Genomic DNA, 23,667 nt, shown 5'->3' with positions numbered 1-23,667 from the left:
GGAGTGAGTAACTATTCTATTAACCTAAAACCTTCATCATTCCAGGTCTACATTAAAGTATCTGAAAGGCATTAAACAGACTTCAGTCAGTAAAAAGGAATAATTTCCTCATAGATTCTTTTGAGTTGATGCACTGTTCCTTTAGAGGAAGTCCGACACCGACCTCAGCGTTTCTTCGTGTTGTAATGACTCTGACACATAAAACTTGAGCGTCTCCTCATGGCTTAAACTGGTCTCCGAGGACCACGTGACATCGGAAACTTAGGAAGCCTGTTAATAAAAGCCACGCGAGCTGACAACAGAGACTTTAGATGCTGAGTCGCCAATCTAACAGTCAGCTGACGCTATCGTGGAGTGTTTAAAAAAAAAAAAAAAAAAAAAAATAGGAAATGAGTCCTCTCTCTGCTTTCCCGTTCAACATCTGACGTTGGAGTTCATCGTGCTTTTCAGGTAGGATTTAGTTGCGGAATATGCAAATGATCAGAAATATTTTTATTATAATATTAGGTTATTTTGCCACCTCTAATAAAATTGCCTTAGTTGTCCTGTCGAAGTTTAAAGTTCCTTTTATTTTATTTTCTAACATACAGCAGGATTAACTTGTATTGATGTAATTATCGTGTGTATGCTGCTTACTCAAATACAGTAAATATTGGTGACGTGGTCTACTACAAAGGCTAGAATAACTAATGTAAGCAAATGAACCACTTTAACAGGACTTGGCAATATGTGATGGGAGTATGTGAAATGTGTGAGCCTCACTTCTGCAGGTATGTGACAATAACGGGAAAACGTACTGTAAGCATGTCCCTTCGTCTAAATACACTTTTCACAACTAAATTGTGTGAATCAGAAAATTATTTATTATATAATAATTTGTCGACATTATAAATAACCAAAATACAGATAAATTATATTGGTTTAAAATCAATGCGTTAACGCGTCTGGGTCAAACTGAATTTGTTTTTTAAAGGACCAGCTCATTTAATTTGCACCGCAGGTCATATGACGAGTATGTAATCACGTGACTCGTGACTCACGGCTCTGACGCTCCACCAATCAGCTCACACTGAACCTGTTTGTTTCTCGCTTGCTTCGTTTTTACCTGCCATTTCTGACTTGTTCTTCTGAGGACTCCGCCGACACCTCCCAGGCAAGATAAATTTAGCACTTTGTTTACTATGAGTGGGGTCGTTTGGTGATGTTATCCACGTAAAAGCCGCGCACGTGATCCAGTAAACGGTTATCAGGTAGCTGCCGCTTAGCAGCTTAAGCTAACAGACCGTTTCTTGTTATCTGTTTTTGTATTACGTCTGAAAATAGTTTTAGGGCGATGCTAGCTGAATGTGGAAGTGAAGCGGCTGTTTTCATTTTTGTTTCGAACGGCATGTAGTTTGAGGTCCTTATGTGATGTTGTCGGTAGTGTCCTCCGCGCTTGTGCTATCATAGTGACTGTGTAGTGAAGATCTGGTTTCATAAGCTGAAGGTGTTGTTTTTACAGAGGCGTCGGTCAGCTTGAAGAACAATGTCCACAGACGGAGTCCTCACACGCGCCACCCTTGGATGGACTACTTCAGAAAACTTCACTTCTCTGTGTCCTAATGGGTCCAAATGGGTTTGGGAGGGCCTTGGGGAATGTGCCCAAGATGCCAGAGATATGGCCAGCGTCTACCTGGGCCTCCTGTCCATCCTCTGCTTCCTGGTGTCTTCATTTCCGTAAGTTTTTATGTTGGTGTCTGTGACTCTGAGCAAACCTTAACTGAACTAAGTGACCTGTATATTTCCATCTCATCTCTCTCTGAATAGTCAGATCAGTAATGCTGATTGTAATACTGCCTCTGATTACAGGCAGTATTACAACTCGTGGAAAAGTGGGAATATGGATCAAGCGCTCTCCATTTGGTTTTTGCTGTTGTGGTTGGGAGGTGACTCTTGTAATCTGATTGGGTCATTTTTGGCAGATCAGCTTCCGCTTCAGGTAAGTTGTAGGGATGTGATCCTTAAGTGGAGTTTAATGTAGAAAATATCAAAAGCAGTGGTGGATGCTCAGTGGTGTTTGTAAAACATCAGAAATTATGTGTCACTGGTTTTTTCTTTTATTTAATCCCCCCCCCCCCCAAAAAAACAAAAAAAAAAAACAAACAAAAAAAAAAAACAACTTTGTGTGGTTTGCAGTGTAATGTCGAAAATGTGTCATTTTTGTGTCATTGATGGAGAGATTTCGCAGTTCTTTCCTCCCCACTGCTGTCAGACTCCACAACAAAGACTCAAACTGATCAAACACACACATCCACACATGTGCAATAACACTAAGTGCGATACTCTTTATCTGACAAAGTTGTACTTTTACTCAGTTGTATTAAGCATTTGTATTCTATTTTTATCCTATTGTATATTTTATTCTGTTTATTCTACTGTATATAGTATTTTATTCTATTCTGTACAGCTGTGTACAGTATTTTATTCTTATAGTATTCTAATTTTTGCTTCATAACGTTTGCACTGTCCACTTCCTGCTGTGACAAAACAAATTTCCCACGTGTGGGACTAATAAAGGTTATCTTATCTTTTCAAGTTTATGTCAGCTAACTATTTCTTGATCAGTAAAATTTGTGTCATGTTGTTTTAGTTTCGCAATGGGCTGCATAGAAATACTGATCCATACAGCATTTGTAGACTGCTTTTTGGTTGTTGTTGTTTTGTTTTTTTTAAAGCAAATTCCATGACAACAGCTAAATCTGTGTTAAGAAAGTCGTTTTTTTCCATTGATCTGTGTCGTTTTGTTTGTCTCTCTTCTTTTCATTCAGCAATACACAGCTATTTATTACGTTGCAGCTGACTTGATCATGCTGAGTATGTACACGTACTACAAGCTGAAGAACAAAGCTTCTCAAGGTGAGCTTTTTTTTGGGGGGGGGGGTGGTTTGCCAGCAGTTTTCAATAGAAGAACCAATACCTCTCCTAGAATGTTGTAGCCTCTTTAGACCTGTGTGCTATCGACGTGACGAGAGGTTAATCTGTGTACCCTGTATTTATCTGATGAGGTGTCGTCTGGTCAATTGATTGAGTAACTTATATGTTGTCCTTTCACCAGGCAGGACACGTTTGCTCGTGGTTGGCGTATCCTGCTTCTTATGCTTTGCCACAAGCCTCACCCAACTCCCAGATGTAGGCCCCCACAAGGAAATCATTTCTTCTGGGTTCAGAAGTCGCTCCTTGCTCTCAACCTCTAGCACTAGCTCTATCACAGTGAGTTCTGTTTATTTGCTAAACTGATTTGAAGAAAACTTTTTTTTGTATGTGTGTGTAAAGTAGCATCTCCCCCTCTGTTTCTTCAGCCTTTTACCACTAAAGAGATTATTGGTTTCTGCATTGGGTCAGTGTCATCAGTCCTCTACCTCTGTTCCAGAGGTCCACAGATATACACTAATGTGAGTATGACAAAGTACGGTCTGGTATAAATGTGTAAAGGATTCTGCCCGACATCCTGCAAAGTGTAGGCAGTAGTCAGTAATCCAATGTTATAAAGAGGGAAAAATTACTTTAATTTGTCTCAAGGTTATTTAAGTCCTAGTGGCAAGCAAGAGTAGTATTTCCATGACCACGTACTGCTCCAAGTTTTAAATTATCTTTTAAATAAAGAATATTATCCAGTTAAGTTCAATATGTAAGCTAAAGCATGCTCGCAAATGTTTACTAAAGTGAAAGAAGAAATTTGCTGTACCTGAACAAGAGAAAATGCAAGTGAAACGGCCCGTTTCCCTTGCTAAAAACGAAACTAAAAAGCGCTATACTACTACTGCTTCGTCTCTTACCTGATGTCAGCCTGATTCAGTTGCATTTTAGTTGGTAAACCCACATAGTTTTGCTCACCCACTTAAACTGAGACTGTAACTTGCATGTTTTGGTAGATAGCTCAAAAACTAAAAAGAAAATCTATAAGTGTTTCGACTTTATCCATCTAACCGTGTACTTATTGGCTGTTGAAATGTCATCCATTCCTTTGTAAATAAAAGTGAATAAATTAACACAACATTTTCCTCACTTCCTTTTTCTGCTGTCTCGTTTTCCCCTGCAGTTCAAGAGGAAGTCGACACAGGGAGTTTCTTACTTCCTGTTCGCGCTGGTCATCCTGGGAAACACTACATATGGTCTAAGCGTCCTTTTGAAGAACCCTGACCTGGGCCAGGGTGAGAGCAGCTACATGATCCACCACGTGCCCTGGCTCATCGGCAGCCTCGGCACCCTCAGTTTAGACCTTATTGTATCCTTTTAAGAGAAGCGAAAACATGTACGGGGAGGCTGGGCCTCATGCCTCTGCTGCATGTATGTGGCACATATTTATGAAATTCTGACCGGAAGGGCAGCAGAGCTCTTTTGTGGGGATTAGTTGATTGTGTATTGAACACAATATGGCATATTAATAGTTGCAGGGAAACGGGTTCATGGTTAGGAAAGAAACAAGTCAGTTAAAGCTGCCTCAGTGAAGCCTGTAGGCTACTTCTTTCTTTGCACTGCGTTGAAATGAAGCCACAAGCTGTTTTGTTTTTAGTTAACAGTGACAGTGCAGAAGGGAGCAGCCTGATGATGACTGACATTTAGCAAACATCAGATCAGTGTGGTTCCCTAATTGTGGGTAGTGCGTGTAAATATTTATCTTGGGGTACATCTCTGCTGTCACTGTCTTATGCAGCTTATTTAAAGCTAGCCCATAATCGGCACTGGGACATGGGAAGGTATAGTGGACGTGTTTCTGTGAACGCTGGTTGATCGCTTCAGCCCAGTTTGGAGTCAGTGTTTGCTGAATAGTAGACTGTATTTTTTGTACTATGAATTATGGTGTTTGTCTTTCATTACTTTGCGGTCAAATATTCACTGAAATGAGTAATTAAGGAAGCAGCTGGAGTCTGTACTCTTCTGAGTGAAATCCTCTGGTACTGTCTGCTTTTGCATTTAAAAACAAACAAAACCGAAACATTTTTATGTTCTTTAACGCTGTGATCCAGATCTCTGTCCAGTTCCTGATGTACCGTAACGCTCGGCCACGGGTGGAAGTCAACCACGATGAGACAGCACCTCTTATCAGGAGCTAAACCAGAACAGCCAGAGCTCATCGGTGGCGATCGACCGAATGCTCGCTGTCAGTCGGATCCTTACAATCATCTTTCTGACGCCATCAGGATCTGAACTGGAGACTTGGTGTTATAGATGTATTTATTATGCTGTCAGCCTCTTTAATGTTTACAATCAAGTTTTGTATGTGATTAGTACAGCAGCAATTGAAGTTCTTCACTTTTAGTGAGTTTTACTTTTAGCGTTAAAGGGACGGTTAAAGGTTTCGGGTGTCAGACGTGGATGAAAATATCCCCGTCATCCTGAGACTGAAGTCTCCAAGCTCAGACTTGAAATTTCTAGTAAAAACATCTCGGCTGCATGTGAGCAAGCAAGGGACTGAAACCCATCTCCTATCAAGCAGGCTTGGTGGACCTGTAGCAAAGTATAACACATCCTTTCAGAAAAGGTGATCAGCCTGTATTTGCTTTGATTACCATTATGACAATTTTACTGTTTAATCAGTTTTATTATAACGGGGGGGACATTTTTCAACTTCCTGTAATTGGCTTCCCAACAACAGCAGGGACGCCTGTTTTACTAATGGCCTTTTGTGAGCCTTTGTGTGCCCCGGTGCTTTCATAACGATACCGTGGAAAGAACTTCAGTCACTTTAAATTTTTAAAACGTGATAAATCTAAGGATTATAACAAGCCCAGATGTCTTTTGTCAGCAGGAGCCACTTGTTTACTAAGAAGTTAGGTGAACATGGCCCCTGAGCTCTCAATATGATGCCAACGCTCATGTGATATTATAAACTTGCTGCCTGGAGTGATGATGTCACTGAGAGGTTTCTCTTTTATTCTGGTGCTTTAAGTTGCCAAACCATTTGTCAGCTAGCTAACCACTGCATGAAGCCCTGATCTCTGTAATTGATACCTCCTGTAACTTGAATCCGGTGTTTTCCGGGGAGGGTACACATGACTGTAGTGATGTCTAACTGAACAAAAGAGTCACTTGTATTTGGTCAGTTTTAATTGGTGGTCGCACCAAGTGCCATGCTTATTTGTTTGTCTGGATCAGTTTTTATTGCACTGGTGATGAAGTCACATCGCTTAGCACAGATTTTCAGTACCTTCATGTTTTACATTTTCATCTTCAGTGTTTTGCACAAAAGTATGTACCTGCAGGTCTGGTAAATTAACTTTGGGATAGAGTACTGAAAAGATTAAACTCATCCAGACCATATTTGCTCTGCTGCTTTCACTTTGAGTAAAGTCTCTGTTTTTTATTGAGTCATTTAGGATGAGAAAGGAGAAAAAAAAACTCTCTGGGGTTCTCCGTCTCTAACAGTTTACTTTCTTGACAACGCACATTTTCTTTTTTCTTTCTTTTTTTTCCACCCAGTAGAGGGCAAGGTCTGCACTTGGCTTTAATTATGACCTTTCGGCCTTTGCCTCTGCTGACCTGAACCCCCAGTGCGACCGCGTTTGACCTGCTTCTGGGAGGCCTCGACAGCTTTGTTGTTTTTCTTCATTAGCAGATTCACACTGACCCCTGAGTTGCACACCCACGCGTACCCACACATTTTCTCTTACTATTAAACATATATAATCCACTGAAAACACTAAGGGCCCACCCACAGAGGAAGTAAGGTCAGAACAAAACATATCAAGGGTTCAGTAAGTGTGTGTGTGTGTGTGTGTGTGTGTGGTTGGGGGGTGAATAGTGTGCGATTGTGAAACAGTGGCAGAGAGATTGTTAAACATGTTGGGGAGTTAGCAGGAAGAGTCAGTGATAGGGCGCATCCATCCATCACCAGACACGAACAAGAGGCTGTTTATAAACACGACATACTGGGAATTTCTTAATGAGACGATTCCAGTTCGTATGAGCAGGGGAGACGAGTGGGGAGGGAGCTTTGTGGCTTTTTGTTTCCAGTTCAAGTCCCGAGTGCAACCAAAAAAAAGGCCACTTATGGGAAATATTAAGCAAAGTTAGTTTTTTTTCATCTGTCACACTACAATAACTAAAACATTAGGTTTAAATTGAAACGTTGCCCCTTTTTAAAAATGCATTTATTTATCCTGGTGTTCCTCGAAGAAAAAAATAAAGCTTATGAATCCTGCTTGACACTAAAGATCTTTGATCAGCATGTGCAGAAAAAACATCTCACGTGAAAGGTTCTGTTTACTCTGTGTGTGAGGGAGAGAGAGGCTGGGCTGCTGTCAACATTACAAATGGGAAAAGCTGGACAAAGTGACAGGACGGTGAAACAGTTGGCACAGCAGGAAAACTCAGTGGTGAGTCCCCAACCTCTAACTATCTGCAAAAGTAACCAAACTAAACCCTAACAAAGAGCTTCCCAACTACAGCAGTGTTTTCATGTAGCAAATCTAGATTTCATACCTCATTGTTTCATTAGAGCCAATATGGATTTTGTGGGTTCGTGTAAAAGAGGAAACTTGAACAATGAAATAAGTGATCAAATGTGGATGCTGTCGTGCACTAAATTGTCTTTTGGATCTTGTAAAAATCTGGAAACAAAAGGAAAAACATTTTTCCAAGTGTAGGGCTACGAGTTGCTGCAACAGATTATTGCTCATTGCCTGTATCCAGCAACTATATTTTAAAGTGCTGCATGAAAAGGTGAGCTATCATGTGCAATTCTAGCTGCATTTTTATTCTTGGGCTCTGCTAAAATGGTTTTGCATGCTTCACTATTAAGCTATTTACCTTAGTTAGCACCCGGGTGTACCCTCTCAGTTCATCCACTGTCTAAAACAAGACGTTTCAGCTCACTGCACTCTCCCTTTAAGCAGGTTTGGCAATAGGTTTGAGCAGTGGGCGAGGGGGGCCTCGTTTCTACTCTCACTGACGTCAGACAGAGTCAGGAGGGAAAAAACAACAATGTAAAGCGGACCATTTCGGGCAGTCTGTACCCCGATCTTTTGACTTTTATGGATACTGGCCTATTTTTTTTTTCTTTTTTTAAATAAAATTTTGTTTGTGGCTAGGATCGGCTCCATCACCCCCCGAAGAGAAGAAGAGGATGGATAGAAAACTTTGACTGTTTTAGTGGTTTTTTATTTCAGAGGTGGAACATAAGGAAAAATTATAATGGGGACCCCTAACCGGTTGAGGCAGATGGCTGCCCCTCCCTGACCCTTGTGTTTTTCCTTCCCACTGTCACCAAATGCTTGCTCAAATGGGGTCGTTTGACTTGACAATATAAAGCACCTTGAGGCGACTGCTGTTGGGAATTTTCGCCATAAAAAATTAAAAGTGAACTGAATTGAAAAATAATGCAAATAGAACACACTAGAGGACCAGCAGCTTTCACAGAGTAGAGAATACGGTTTCAAACAAATGCTCCGAGCAGACATAACTAATGTTTGACAATTTACATTCCTCCTTGTGATAGCTAAATCTCCCCCAGCCACTCTCACTTACATATGCTGAGGCGTAAGCTATGGACTTTACTCACAAAATCCAGAGGCCACTCTTGTATGAGTGTCAGCTTCCTGCGAGGATCAGTAAACAGTCCGGGCTGTTATCGAGCTGCAGCTACCAGCCAGCAGCTGTCTGATAGAGACGGGAGCCGATCGCACGGAGAGTACGTGCCGAACACGATTTATTATGTGCTGAATTTATCTCTGGGCTTATACTGTGTGAGTGATTCAGGACTAATGAGTTGTTGGTCTGGAGGGAACGCTGCGTTAATTGTAGTTTGCTGTGCTCGTGCTTATTTAGACATGCCAGACAACCGTTTACTCCCTTCTCATGTGGTTGGAGCCATGTTGCTGCACAAAATCCCCCCAAAAAAGTTCACTCCAGAATCCAACTGAACTAACCACACTTGATGTGAATGTGACCTAAAACTCTTTCCCTCCTTACCCTGCCATTTTCCTATTTTCATTTTATTTTTTTATGATACTCCCGTGGGGGCCTGTGTTCAACAGTCTGACACCTCCAGAAGATCCATGGTGACATTTACACGCTCTCAGATATTGTCCCCATCATTTAGAGTCACTCTCAGTGCCGCTGCCTGCTCCCTGTTCCTCTTCCGTTCTTCAGGGGTCAGAGGGAGTCAGAGGGATGGTTTGTTATCATGGTTTTTATTTCGACATACACTAGCATGTTGAGATGCGACACACTGCCTTTGACAATGAAATAGCTGTAACTCACCTCTTCTCACGCCAGAATCCATCAGCAACCCACCACTGAGATGCTTTTTAGTTGTTTTAGTGCAAATTGCAAACTGGCTAAAAAGTATTTTGAAAAGGCAGAAAAAAACATCACTTACTCTCATTTCTTTAGCTGAATATATGAAAAGTAACAAAAGTGTTTGGAAACTGGCTAAGTGGAAGACAAAGGAAAAAGTGACAGGGCTGCATAAAATATTTACAGCAAATGAACAGCATCTTAAAGTTGTGTCCTTAAGAAACAGGAAAGATCCGATACAGGACCTGAGATATGCATCTGGCCTTCAGTTGATCCATCCACTGTTCACTGAAGCCTCTACGGAAATGGTCTCAGTGGAAGGACAGCTATCAAGAAGCCATTCGTAAGAACAGAAAACAAGGAGCAAAGGATGAAAGATGCCAAGTTACACAAGAACTGGACCAAAAATCAGCAGCAACATGTTTTATGTAGAAAAGAATTTTAAAATTGATGCACCGTACATATCAACTGGAAAGAAGCTGATTGGCAACAGCTTTATTTTTCATTATGAGGGTGATTGCAAAGACACTGCCAATGCAGTAAAAGCATCCTCCACAGCAGTGTTCCACTGTAGATAGAAAAACACTGTGAAACGCTGTCCCGATGCAAGCTCAATCATCCAGGTAAAGAAATCCCAAAAAGTTGATTCTGGTCAGAGAGATGGCAAACATTTGGTACTTAGGTACAAGAACAGATACTACTGTTAAAAAATACTCCAGTAATAGTCTACTTCTCTACTTAAATTTAAAAAAAAAAAAGTACAGTGAAATATACTTAAAGTAAGAAAGTGAAAATAGCTCTTTGAAGGACGTTTCTATTTTTGTCCAGAGCTAACTGAACCTTGTGCTATATTACCTAATGATAAAATAAAATCAGCAGATGGGAATACAAACTTTAGTATAGTATTTTATTATTCTGATTATACTTAGCTTGAATCTAAAGAAAAATGAAAATGAAAAACAATCTCTTTATTTTCTGTTGCCTACATTGCATAGAGTGAGTTTGCCTCTAAACGGGAAAATGTGCACAGTCAGGGGCTAAAGTAGGATGGAGCAGGTGGGGAAATCCTAAAATGGGTTGCAATGGCTCAGCGTGGGGAAAAGAATGACAACGCAAAAATAATTTCTATTGAGAACTCAGTAGATTTTATTAATGTGCAGGCTGTGATCAGCTGACCTGCTGCTCTGTGTGGATGTACACAACTGAATTCAAGAAGATGTCAGCAGATGGCCATGAGTTGTCCTTTATGTCGATCCTCTACACCAGGGGTGTCGAACTCCAGGCCTCGAGGGCGTCAACACACCTGAATCAATGATCAGTTCATTACCAGCCTCTGGAGAACTTCAAGACATGTTGAGGAGGTAATTTAGCCATTTACATCAGCTGTGTTGGTTCAAGGACACATCTAAAACCTGCAGGACACCTGTGCTCTACACTGACAGTATTCGGTTTATGCTGTCTTTTTTGTTCTTAAAGAAACAGTGTGTTCTTTATTTTAGCAGACATTCATGTTCCCTCCATTCATCATCATGAATGGATGGAACGGTGACTTTGAAGGACAAAACAACCGAACTAGAATGAGAAAAGGAAAAAGTGGAAAAGCGAAGCTCGGAGATGCAGCATAGGATCAATGGAATGGCGAAAAACAACTCAGAGCTCATTAAGGGGATTATGTTGAACTTCAGCAACTTGAAGCACGAAAACACTGAAATGCAGGCGCAAAAGCAACAACAAGAGAAAATACATGAAGACCTGCAGCATACGCTTCAAGAAATCCAGAGAAGAAATGAGCAGTTGGAAGGCATGCTTCCCCACCTGCTGTAGCCTTGTGTTACGTCCCTCTGCAGCCCCTAATCATCTCAATGTGTTCAGCTGGTGCTAATTGGCCACACCTAGTCAGGTGTGGATAAAAGCATACCTGAGGCTCACTTGTCTTTGCCTTGGTGGCACTAGCTATTTTAGCCAACCTGGTATTCCATTTTAAGATAAAACCTCTTCTCACTAACAATCTGGGCCCGTATCCCTAAAGATTCTGAGAATCCTCTCAGAGAGCTCCTAACTTAACCTAAAAATTCCTTGCCAGGAGTTTTAGCTTAGAAGTGATTCCAGAACATTTTCAGTGAACTCTGAGCAAGGAATGGATGGAAAATCCTATCTTAGTGAGGAGGTGTGGTTGACCCCGTTGCTAGGTATGAGTCATCATTTCAAAAGCCGTGATTGGTTGATCCTACAAGTTTGATGGAAATGAGCTTTTGGTGATAATGAGCAAAGGATGTACCCTCAAATCAATAAACATATTATATACTCTAATCTTATGCTGACTGTAATTGTAAATAATATTTCACATTCAAGAAAATATCTGGAAAATGAATAGTAAGCTGTAGGGGTTATAGCCATTAGAATCTAAAATATGTGAAAACTTAAACTCATTACACCCTGTTCAAATAATGATTCGTGTCTTATTTGCTCATATTAATATCCTAGCTGGCATATTTTGTACTTTCACTCCCATATGGACCCCGTTGAAAACAAGATGGCCTATCTCAAGAGGCTGTCCTTAATGAAGTAGAAATCACAACGTTACAAGTCCAGTGTGGTCTTAACGAGGGTAACACGGCTCAGCTTTTAGCAATGTCTGTGATTGCAGACCCAAGTCATCACTGCTGCATTGTTGCATTTTCCCAGTTGCCAAATACCTCGGGGTTGTGATTACTTTCGTCTCCGGTGTAATAGCGTTGTGGCGTCGAGTTGGTGAAGTAATTGCATCTCTAAGGAGATCCACCACAAACATGATTCCTGCACGATCCAATCTGTAGCATCTCAATAATTCCCTGTCATCCAGTGTTTGCAGGACATCTCTCCTGCCTCTTCTGTTGACCATTTTGTGCAGCTGCTTAGGGGAACTCCTAAGCCACTAAAAGTCCTCTTCCCTGCTCTTAGCAGATCTCGCCTTAGGAGCCCTTTTAAGCGTTAGGAATCTTGAGGAATAGCTTTTATATTAACTGGGATTGTCGTGTCACTTTTAGGGGAAATTCTAAGAAAACGTCATGACTCTGAGAATTTTCTTAGAATTTGGCCGCTAGGAGCCACTTTTTGCACAAAGATTCTTTAGGGATACGGGCCCTGGTGTTCGTCTCCTTTTTTATGTTGCGGCCTTTGAGCCAGGTCGTAACACCTTCTTCCTCCACCTCTGTTCCATCTTAATTTTCACCTCTCCTCTGCCCTCTTTCTCCCCTCTCTCCCTTCCTCACCCCCCTACCAGTCCCAGCGGTTGACTGCCGCCTCCTGAGCCTGGTTCTGCAGGTTTTTGCCCGTTTAAAGGCAGTTCTTCCTTCCCACTGGTGCTTGCTCAGAGGGGATTGCTGGGGTTTTCTCTGCCCTGTCTCTTTCCTCCTTTCTATCTATTCCTTCTTTTCCCCCTTCTACCTGTCCTTTAATCACTTCTTTACAACTCCCCCCCACCTTTGATTTCCTCCATCATCTCCTGACCTTGTGTTCACTTTTGAGAACACATGGTAGAGAGATGGGGGTGGAACAATAAACACAATTGGCTACATTTGACGTGTCAGATCAATGTCTTCATTCAAGAATAATTCATCTTAATGATAAAAAAAGAAACGGGTAATAGTTTTTTTTTGTGTATAATATGCATGCTATACTTGTTGTATCCAAATCCCTGAAGGAAAAAGAATAAGACAAATAAAAAAATAAAACGAAAATATATTTCTTTTTTTTCCCCCAGGTCAGTTTTGGTTTTAATTCCTGAATTGTATCGACTACCAGTTAGCCCGTATTAGTTCCTTTCAGGTTAATCTAAGTTCCTTTTACTTCTAACTCTCTGATCGATGTAAGCCCACTCAGTTCCAAAGTAATGAGACTTTTGCACAGCACTGCATGTATGACATCAAGATATAATTGAAGCCCATTGACCCTGGGAGTTGTCTGGCTTTTTAATGGATAGTTTTAACACCATGTGCAAGTTACATCGGTTGCAGACATTCATGTTCCCTCCATGATTCATCGTCTCCACCTTTTAGTTTATACATTTCTTCTGTATACAGCCGAAACCCTGCAAAACAATCCTCATCGGCATCATGTAAACTTTGATTCTAAACAGCGATTGGTGACACGATATTCACACTGTGAAGTACATTTTCAGAGAACAGCTAGCATGGTCACAGAACTACCTTTTGCGCTCTGTGTAAGTCTGATTTTTAAATGAACCAAAATAACAATATTGATTAAATCACACTGGATTTAATTTGGAACAATGCCGATAAAAGTCATATACATTAACAACAACACAAGGAAATTTAAGGAAGAAAAATAGAAAGTGTGAAAAAAGTGTCCACAGACTCACTAGACATCAACGTGCACTCTTCTACTGCAAGATGTTTGTGGCTTTTCATGATGTCCATTTCAAATCTCTCAGACTTTGACTGAGTCATTCCACCGAGGATTTGCTAACGTGCGTAGGTTCAGGTATGGCTCTTCAACTGGCCTTTTTCTTTTTTTGCGCTCTCTACTGTGATATGGGATTCATAGATGAGGCTACCTAGTCCTTGAGAAGAGGTACAACAAAACCACAGTGTAACATTTCAACCACCAAGTTTCACAGCTGGTATCAGGTTCTTTTCCTGAAAAGCTGGTTTGCTCGGATCATCATTTTCATAGGAAAAGCCTTTGGCCAAGCATGGTCAGATTTGTGTAGCCTCTGTTTCTTGCACTTTGATAGCAGCAGGGGGTTGAGTTACCCGGAGATCCTGTTATGAAATTTGGTGCCTTATAGATTTTTCTTTTCACAAAGTACACATGCAAATCTTTTACATAAATTGTGGATTTTTTTTTTTTCAAGTACTAGTATGAATTCTAGGATATTTTGACAGTTTTTAAAATCCATTACCAGCCTCATAGGCATTCACAAACTTTACTCTGAAGCCCTTGTAGAGCTCTTTAGATCCTGGTTGAATGACACCAGACCCTGGATATCAGAGAGTTAAAAAACAAGACTTCCTGTAAGCAAGAGCGAATCACTGACACGTGTATTTATGTGAGTAAACACTTCTCCAACAGCTTTAAACAGCTACTTGCTTGTTTAAATCTATCGGAAAAAGTCAATTTGAATGTAATTATTACTGTTAGTTTTTAGAAACATCTCCCGGTAGTTTTATTTCTAGAGTCTTTCCCTTCTTTCTCTTCCTACCTTCCCAGGTTTGTTCTGTGTTTTGTGGCTGTCTTTGAAGTTCTTGATGATACTTCTCTCTCCAGTTCTTGACACTTTGGAAATGCTTGGGTAACTTTGTATATCCATCTCCTGCTCTGTGAGCAACAGCGATTCTTTTTCTCAAGTCTAAAGCGATTTCTTTCGTTTTTGGCACTTGATTTCTCAAGCGACGGCTCAAGCACTCGCTGAAGTTATTATACTGTGTGTAAATTAGAAGATAACCCTCAGTTTTAATTTGATTTTACAAACTTTGAGCATCACAGCGTTATAACACATTGCACAGCAGCGGTTTGTGCAATGGCTCGGTATAAAGGTCAGTTTTTTTATTGATCCTGGTCATTTTTGTTTCTAAACAAAAATCTCCAGGCTGCTTTCTAAAGAAAACTAATATGCTTAGAAATGCTCCAATGAAAATCCCTTGCCCTGTTGAAACACACTTTGACCCCCTGGAAAGTTTTGTGACAAATCTCACAGCGGGTTAATCGGTTTGTCCTTATTTATAGTTAATCAGGGTAAGTCAGAGTTTTCAAAAGTGTGACACATCTTTTGTTTTATGTACTTTTTCTTTAGGCCTTAGTTTGTACTTTTCCACAGTGTTGTGACCACATATGTATCAATTTACCCTTTAGACATCCACTTACAAAAAAACCACACTGTGTAGCCAGCAGCTACATTCCTGTTTCATTTGTCAGTGAGACTGATCGTGATTGCACCAGTGAAGGCTACAGTTTCATTGAGAATGATTGGCTCTCCCTTAGCCCTCTGCTGTGCATAAGTCAGTCCTGATTCCCATAATGAGCCAGCGAAAGAGATGATAGGCGGGTGGGAGGACACTATTAATCCTCAGTAAGCATGTTGCGTGTCAACCGGCCCTGCTTGGAGATTTACAGGCCTGTAATGGGGGTCACTCTTCCGTCTTCTCCGGGTGGTGCAGGCCTCGACTTCTTTTGCTCTGCCCTGGTCTGGTTAACTATTTGTGGGGAGGCGGAGGACCCCGAGAGCCTTAAATCTAATCTGTTGTCCAATATTAACCACAGCACAAACAGAACAGTGGTAAACAAAAGGAAGAGTAAACACACTCCCCAAGGCCTTTAGGACAAATATGGACAGTTACGTTCACAGCGCACAGTTAGGTACAACTTAAATAAAAGAAGCAAGGTTTGTTTATTCTGAAGGGAAACTTTAAGGAAGATTTCTTTTATTTGAAACGTGAGATTAATGGAAAATGTTTCTTTCGCCCAGTCCAGCTGTTGCACTCTTGTTACACAAACCTCAACATGCAAGGAATAAAGCCATCATCTTTCCCCAGCGTTTTCTGATCTATGACGTCCCAGTCAGGTCCAGCTGTTTGGACACACAGTCCCATCCCTGTCCCTCCTCGGTGTCCCCCCACTTTCCCTTTTGTCTATCCCCCTGGGATGTGTAATCCCTCCTCCAGCACATCATCCACCACCGACCAAGAGGATCAGCTGCACTGCTGCTCTCTGCTTTTTAAAAATAGGCTGGGATATCAGCTAAGAGACCTGGACGCATCCTGGGGATTGAGGAATGTCTCCACACTTCCCAGAGCCTTGATATCTGCGAGAATTCTCTGAGTAATTGTCTCTGTGTGTTTCTGGGTGTATGTGTGTGTGTGTATGAAGATAGATCCTGTATTACTAGTTAAAGAGAGAGGATTTTCTGTCCAGATGAGAGAGTGGACCGAGCTGGAGATGAGCTTCACGGCAGGGGGGTTTCTCAGCACCTCAGATGGTTACTGCTCCGCTGAGCAGCTCCAGTACTACGGTGAGTCCACAGTCATGCTCGTGCTCCTGCTTCTTTCTCTTTGGTGTCTTCATCTACTTTTACTTCTGTTTTCTCTCCAGCTTCTCTTAAAAGAACCACGAAATTGAAATATTAAACACTGCCTGATGGGATTTTTGATTCTTATTCTAAGCTAAATCTCATTCGTGGGGCATTAATATATCTAAATTGACACTGGAAAAAGGAAAAACTGACTTTAAGCATTTAATACCTTATGCAACTTGAATGTGTGCAGACATTTGCTTTACAAAAAACTCTCTAAATGATCAGTCAGTGCTACTGTAAAGAGCTCAATGGGAGACATCGTTTTTCAGAGCCAGTCTCCATATCAACCTGTAATCCACAGAATAAATGGGATTATTTCTTCAGGAGAAAGCAGTTACTATGGACACTGTTCACAGGATTTTCTTCTCACCTGAGCAGATGAAATCCAAACAAAGTACAAAATTTAGTGCGACAAGTATTAAGAAAGAAAATGTGGTTTCTGCTGTCACTTCTGCTCTAACCAAATCCCCCTTTGTATAAATTTCCATTTGTACTTTGAGAGGTTCTGAACTTCCTTGAAGGTTTTGGACACTTTAGCATTTTTCAATCTGCTGATCTAAACCTCGCTGGCTTGAAATGAACATTTAAATCAAAGAGAGAGCAGAATTTCACAATTTCTAGGCAGCAAAATGAGCATCCATGCTGCATAAGACACTCGAGACTTGATGACTCTTCTGCTGCTTTATTATGTCTACAGATTTGACACTGTGTACTGGTCACACAGATTGACATTAAGTAAGTGGGTCATAAATAGCTTATATTGTTACACGCTGATATACGACTGCCTTCTGTGTGCAGTGCAGCCTCATTCACTCTGACAGCTGATGAATGAACGCTAAGCCTTTATTTACGGCGTTTGAGAACTCAGTGACATGGAAAAAACAGTTCTTGAGGGGGATCAGCCGGCTCACCGCGTTCGCGACATGCAGAGAGGCTGAGCGTGCATCGGAGGATCTATTTATACTGACATGTATCATCAACAAAGTCTCCCTGTTGTCTCCCCTCCTGCCCTTTGGAGAAGAAGAAGGAGGAGAAAGGGAGGAGGAGGGGGAGCTGCGGGAGGTGCTTTGCTGGTGTTGTTTGGCTCCCTAGCGTGCGTGGGATGGAAGGGAGGCTGAGGAGTGTTTAGACAGCGTTCAAATGGTTTACAAACACTGCAAACAGCAGCTCAGTCACACAGTGAGAAAGCAAGGACCACCCCCCCACCAACTCCCCAGTTCCCCCTCCACCCCCCACCAAGCCAACCCATCGCCTAGTCGGGTAAAGACAGGAAACATCTGCAGGGAGAATGAAAGCGAGGAGGGGAAATTAAGCACAGAGAAGAGTTCATTAGTAGGCTTTCAGCTGATCAGAGCAGGGACATTAGTCCACTAAATGTGAGCTGCAGCAGCTCTCAACATGTTCTGTCATTTATCATCAAACACGCTTGTAATTTAGGCTCAGAACTCCTCGGGATGCTTTTGAGGAAGCCTCAGTCACAACTGATGATTGATGACACGCATGGGGTCTCTGAGGAGAAACTGACCACACGCAGGGTGGCGTTTTTATGTTGCTTATTTTTGAGGTTACTAAAAGAGAGAGTTGGGAATAGGAATGGATTTCACATAACCATGATATAACTATTCAGATTTGTCTATTTGCCAAAGATATAAGTTGAATTACTTCCTGAAACAAAGGTAGCTCTAACAATTTTATGTGTGATGATCAATTTACTCAAAATGGGAAGTCAACTCTGAAAATGTGACTCAAGTGGAGTCGCCAGCATGGTTGGGACTGCTCGGTTGTTATCTGACACGCACAGAAAAGGCTCTCATTCATGCGGCTCTACAGTCACTCTCTGTTTCCTTTCATCCTGTCTTTGTTCTAAACTAACTTAATCTGTTGCTCACTCCATGCATTGTGAAAGGGTTTAACACTTGTCAAACCACACTGAGTGTTAAAAGGCAGGATATGGCGACCTTTGCTGCTTTGATTTATTTATTTATTTTTTGAATATTGTCTCCTGGAAATTCCTCTTTATGTGCATGTGCTACAGCACCACTGCAGGATGCCCGATTTTCTGTCAGAGCTCGAAGACGTACCTCACTCTCTGCACAGTACTGTGCAAGTCTCAAGCCATTCTTCATTTGTTTATATTTTGGTCAGAAAAGGGGAAGAAAACATTTGCAGACACATTTAAATACAGTATGTAATGCAGTATATAAGGCAAAAATAGAGTTTGTACAATTTTGCGTACCTCTAAAGTTAATATTTAGTATGATCATCTTTTGTTCTTTGATGCAGCCTGAACTCTCTTAGGCAGCTTTCTTTAAGTAGACGTCAGTAATAGTTCTCCAAGCTTCTTTGGGGACGTTCAAAGTGCTTTGTTGGATGTTAGCTGCCTTTTGTTCTGTTCTCTGTTAAGGTGATTCCCACACTGCTTCAATAATAGAGATGTCCGGACTTTGGGGACACCGTGACTTATAATGTCCCATTTTATGTTTAAAAAAAAAAATCCCCAATATGCATTTACTTGATTTGGACGAAAGTCTGACGATCATTTTTGCTTTCATAATTCCATTCATTTTGAGAAGATATCCAACACAACTGGCTGAAATGCCACCCCAAACCATGACCCAGCCTCCACCATGTTTCACAGATGGCTGTACATACTCACTGTTGTACCTCCCTTCTGACCTCTGAGGTATACTCTTTTTTTTTCTGCTCCACTTGGCCAGTTCCATATTTTTAAGGGCACCCTGCATGCATCATGCCATAATATGCTACTTTTTCAGCTAACAGCTCTTTGGGAATCACCTTGTTGGACAGTTATTGTAGATTTTGTAGATTTTTGTGAAAGGCTGCTCTTAAAAATCGGTTATTTGCTAAATTGTCTGTTATGTGTAGAAACAAGTCTGGTTCATTCCTTGAGGAAGGTGCTTTTTTATGCTTGAATGGTTTATAAGTCAGTGTATTTGGCTTTGCAATTGAAGAAAAAACAATGCAGTTACTGGACTGAAAATGAGTGAAAAAGCAGCCAATATCCAAAGCACTTTGAAAGACTTAGAAAGCCTTTAGAGCTATTGGCTAAGGCCACTTTAATACAATTACAAGCAAAATGTAGAGAAATGAGGTGTGGCTCAAGACTTCTGCACAGTACTGTATATAGTGATACACATTTTACTACTATATACTGTATACACATGTCTGTGAAGGTTCTCAGTCATCTAGGTCATCGTAGTCTAAGGAGCTTGGAAAGAAAAGCGTCTGGACTTCTTTAAGTTGCTTGAAGACGTTTCACCTCTCATCCGAGAAGCTTCTTCAGACGCCTTAACGCCCACTCACATCCTGGGCCTTCTGACCTCAGGAAATCACATGATAGGGTGGGGCTAGGTTTCACAATGAGTTCACCCAAAACTTTGGCTGAATGTGACCTACACCTGTTTTCATACCTTGGCTCACGTGATTAGGTAGAGGATCATTAGGGGGGTCCATTGTCCCTCTTAGGGGGACACTCCCACAGGGCTCTTCACTATTTGATCTTAGAACTGAAGAAGCTTCTCAGATGAGAGGTAAAATGGTCTTCAAGCAACTTAAAGAAGTCCAGACGCTTTTCTTTCCAAGCTCCTTAGACTACGATGACCTGGATGACTGAGAACCTTCACAGACATATGTTCATATAGTAGTAAAATTACTATATATACATATACTCATTTTACTATCATGTGTACATATACACGGTTTACACACATTAAAATCAATGAACTAGTCCTTCCTAATCTTCATCCAACATGTTTTAGCCCGAAAGTTCCCATTTCCTGAAACTCCTGAAGGTTGGGTGGGCTCTCTGTTTAATCAGTGCATAACAGATCCCACAGCAGTCCCAGTCGAACAGTCCAGCTGTACTTTAAGAGGCTGCCAGTGGTCACACATGTTTTCTCAGTGGAGTCAGTGCTTGCAAAACACAAGCAGCTGACCCACACTCTGACATGTTTTAGGTCATCCCAACAACGAACTGAATGAATGATGGACTAAATGAAGAATCCAGAAAAAGGGGATAAAAAAATAAAAGAAAAATAATAATAAAAAGAAAAATCCTAAATGGCACTGGGAGTTCTCAGCTGCATCCTGTTTCAGCAGTCTGAACAAGTTCACAGGGTCTCACTCTCAGCTTTTTATTGTATCCCATAAGACCCATTAAAGCAGTCACGACTCACGTAAATTCACATTCCTCTGAACGCTTTTTGACTTCGACCAGCGTCACAGAGTTTCCTTAAACGTTCATTCATGTTTCAGTCACGCTAGTGTAATCACTTATTCCCTGTAGGTTAGATGCTGTATGTGTGTGAAAGATTTACAATACTGACAAGATTTTCAATTTGGAAAGAATATTTGCTACACCTAAAGTCATAAATCTTACACCATGGCACTTGAGCGCTATTTAAGTGGATCACAGCCTGATGTAATCATAACAATATCCTACATACAGTCAGGAGGCTGTAGTGACATAAGGAGATGCTAGGGATGGTCCAATGTGGTGACGCAGGAAGGAAAGAAGAAGAAGAAGGAAAAAAAATGATGGAGTGTTATGAATTGTGAGGACAGGTTGCAGCACAGGTGTGTGATACTATAAGATTACCTTAAGCATGATCCTGTATTTCACTTAAAACCAGCTGTTTGTCTCTCATCATTTCATCATCGTGACTCCAGATAAAAGTTCATTTGCTCCTGGTTAAAGATAGCGATCTTTAAAATGGATGATCTATGTTAGCTCAGTTTGTATAACGCCAATTCCAAAAAAGTTAGAAATCAATAAAAATGGAATGCAATCCTTTGAAAATCTCATAAACTGTTATTCTATTTACAGTAGAACACAGAAAACATATTCAAAGTTTAAACTGAGAAAAATAACCATTTTAGGGAAAATATGATCTCATTTTGAAAATGATGGCAGCAACATGTGTCAGTGGGATTGGGTCAACAAAAGTATGTGGTAGGGCTGTGCCATATGACCAAAATTTCATATCCCGATATAAGAATTGTATCGTCCCGATAACGATATAAATCACAAAAATGTAACATTTTCTGTAAATTCTGTGAATCTTGGGCAGCTCGTCTTGAGTCGAGTGTTTTAACCGATGCATGAAACGATACATTTTTAGACATAAGTTGTAACAGCCGCCGTTTTCTTTGTGAGTATTTATTACACGGCGTGTAATAAATACAGGAAAAGCCTGTTCTAACGTTTGAGTCTAAGGTTTATTTTTTAGCACCTGGTGGCTCTTTTTTAATTCTCATCCGTAAATAATCTGCTCTTTCACGTGATTCAGTTTATTTTGAAAAGTCACAACAGGATCTTGAGCTTTAATGTGAAAAGTTTATGTGGAACATAAACAAGCGGACACGCGATGGTGTTACCGTGGTTGTTGCTAACCAAAACGCATAAAACCAAATGCATAAAAACCGGCGTGGTTATATTAAATATAAGAGAAAGAGAGAACTTTAATAAATTAATGTAGGCACTACAGTGACCATCAATACGATGAAAAAATATTGCCGTAAAGAGTTTAATTTGCGACACCACGAAACAAAAGATAGCGTAAAATGAAACGATAGACGTTTTTATATCGTCATCCGATATATATCGTTATATCGAACAGCCCTAGTATGTGGTACTAAAATGAAACGGCTGGAGGCTAATTTGGTTAACTGGCAACAAGTCAGTAACATGACTGCGTATAAAACGTGAATCTCAGAGTGGGAGAGTTGTACAAAAAACTGCATCTATAAATCTATATGTACCAGCAACATAAAACTGGTAAAAACTCTGAATATCTAATCATCTTCAGTACATGTTATCATCAAAGGATTCACAGAATTTGGAGAAATCTCTGAGCACAAGGGACAGTCAGCGTTGGGTGGTTATGGTCTTCGGCCATAACAGGCGCAATGCCTGTGAAGAAAACTTACTGTGCCATCCACAAATGGAGGTTAAAGCTCTGTGATGCGAAGCAGAAGCAACATGTGAACGGGATTCAGAGAGTCTGCCGTCTTCTTTGGGTTGAAGCTCGTTTAAAGTGAACTGAGGCAAAGAGCAAAACTCCTTTTCTGGAAATTTGCATAATGAAAAAAAAAACACAACAAAATAGGCGTAAATGAGGCTCTGTCCCAACTTGTTTTAAGACGTGTTGGTGCCATTCAAAAAGATTTTATTCTTTTCTTTACTTTTGATGTTTTCTGTGTTCTGCTGTGAATACAACAGTAGTGTATGAGTTTTGCAGATCAATGCATTCTGTTTTTATCTCCATTTTACACAGTGTCCAACTTTTATTGGATTTGGGATTCTTACAAAAGGTTCAGTGATTTGTCACAGCTGCTGAGCACTGCAGCTTTTAGCAAATGCTACTCCAACTGGAATAAATGGTTCATCTCCTGGTGGATAATTCTTTAACTGTGGATTAATAGAGGTTTTACTCCAGTGACCATTTCCATTAAATGTCATGTTTTATACTTGAATCGTTTCTCACAGTTTAGCACAACCAAGGGAATGAAAATCTGAATACAAATTTTGTATGTATGGAGACAGGGTGGGTTTAAACTGCAAGGCCACATCAAAAAGTCAGCTGTCCGAGTAATGTATTTCAAGGAAACCTCATTGTGTTCATTTCAAGCTCCATATTTCCGTTATTGGACTCTATTAGAGAAGCTTTGAATCACACTTGCCTTATACTTACTTATACTGTCTGAAACAAGCCACCCTTCCTCCAGTCAGCTTTCTTCTAACTGGCCAACCTTGACAAACAGAAAGCAGAGCTGCTCTGTTCACACGTGGACCTATGACTTATGTGATCCTACATCAGTGTCATCTCTCATCAACATACAGAGCCAGTTAAAACTTTTGACCCTGGACTTTGATTTCAGATATGCTGGCTGACCCCCTGGGCTATCCCCTGCAGGACCCTGACCTCCAGCTCCTCCCATACAGCCAACAACAGTATAGTCCTGCCAACCTGCCCTTCTCCCACTATGGTTCTCCACCCTCCTCTGCCCCCTCTCCCTCCTCCTCCTCCTCTTCCTCTCAGCTCTGCAACCCACCATACCATTACAGCCCTCACTGCCTGGAGGCCCCTTGCGATCCGAGCCCCGAGCCCCACTGTGGGGGCCTCTTTGCTCAGGGCCTCGGATCTGTAGGACTGCCAATGGGGCGGAGGTCCCGGATGGGCTCGGGTGGAAAGAGCAGAGGTCAGGATGAGCTGTGTGTGGTGTGTGGTGATAAAGCATCAGGATACCACTACAATGCTCTTACCTGCGAGGGATGCAAAGGTATTTATTTGATTGCT

General features: G+C 41.1%; 2 protein-coding genes across 8 annotated transcripts in view; both read left to right on the top strand.

The window, feature by feature from the left end:
* Window positions 1-315: 315 nt before the first annotated feature.
* Window positions 316-6,300, top strand: slc66a1 (solute carrier family 66 member 1). Of its 3 annotated transcripts, none has more exons than XM_086278309.1 (8): window positions 316-450; window positions 1,502-1,716; window positions 1,849-1,978; window positions 2,808-2,895; window positions 3,095-3,249; window positions 3,339-3,431; window positions 4,079-4,264; window positions 5,007-6,300. In XM_086278309.1, exons 2-8 carry the CDS (start codon window positions 1,526-1,528, stop codon window positions 5,091-5,093), a joined length of 930 nt encoding a protein of 309 aa, XP_086134435.1. In that variant the 5' UTR covers window positions 316-450; window positions 1,502-1,525; the 3' UTR covers window positions 5,094-6,300. The 3 variants fall into 3 exon arrangements, with proteins under 3 accessions (XP_086134435.1, XP_086134436.1, XP_086134434.1); XM_086278310.1 differs by lacking the exon at window positions 316-450 and adding an exon at window positions 750-770; XM_086278308.1 differs by lacking the exon at window positions 316-450 and adding an exon at window positions 1,011-1,153.
* A 992-nt stretch (window positions 6,301-7,292) lies between these two features.
* nr1h5 (nuclear receptor subfamily 1, group H, member 5) overlaps window positions 7,293-23,667 on the top strand; it is a 26,734-nt gene continuing 10,359 nt past the window's right edge. The window contains exons 1-4 of one of the 5 annotated variants that reach the window (XM_086278556.1): window positions 7,301-7,355; window positions 10,437-10,637; window positions 16,189-16,285; window positions 23,249-23,650. In XM_086278556.1, the coding sequence (XP_086134682.1) occupies window positions 16,189-16,285; window positions 23,249-23,650 (499 nt within the window). In that variant the 5' untranslated portion in view covers window positions 7,301-7,355; window positions 10,437-10,637. Of the gene's footprint in view, window positions 7,356-10,436; window positions 10,638-13,326; window positions 16,286-23,248; window positions 23,651-23,667 lie in introns of those variants that run through there. The other 4 variants (XM_086278553.1, XM_086278554.1, XM_086278555.1 and 1 more) reach the window with 4 other exon arrangements.

Source organism: Aulonocara sp. 'chitande type north' Nkhata Bay, linkage group LG20 (assembly GCF_057382095.1).
Source record: "Aulonocara sp. 'chitande type north' Nkhata Bay isolate Kocher_YH1m ecotype deep benthic linkage group LG20, A_spYH_male_GT1.1, whole genome shotgun sequence".
NCBI lineage: Eukaryota > Metazoa > Chordata > Actinopteri > Cichliformes > Cichlidae > Aulonocara > Aulonocara sp. 'chitande type north' Nkhata Bay.
This window is presented reverse-complemented; position numbering and strand designations above follow the sequence as displayed.

What these genes read in the sequence shown, in the direction of transcription:
- slc66a1 (XM_086278309.1), top strand. Translation starts at nt 1,526, where the DNA reads ATGTCCACAGACGGAGTCCTCACACGCGCCACCCTTGGATGGACTACT. An exon ending in CTAGCACTAGCTCTATCACA is followed by an intron (nt 3,250 to 3,338) that starts GTGAGTTCTGTT and finishes CTGTTTCTTCAG; the next exon opens with CCTTTTACCACTAAAGAGAT. An exon ending in CCCTCAGTTTAGACCTTATT is followed by an intron (nt 4,265 to 5,006) that starts GTATCCTTTTAA and finishes GCTGTGATCCAG; the next exon opens with ATCTCTGTCCAGTTCCTGAT.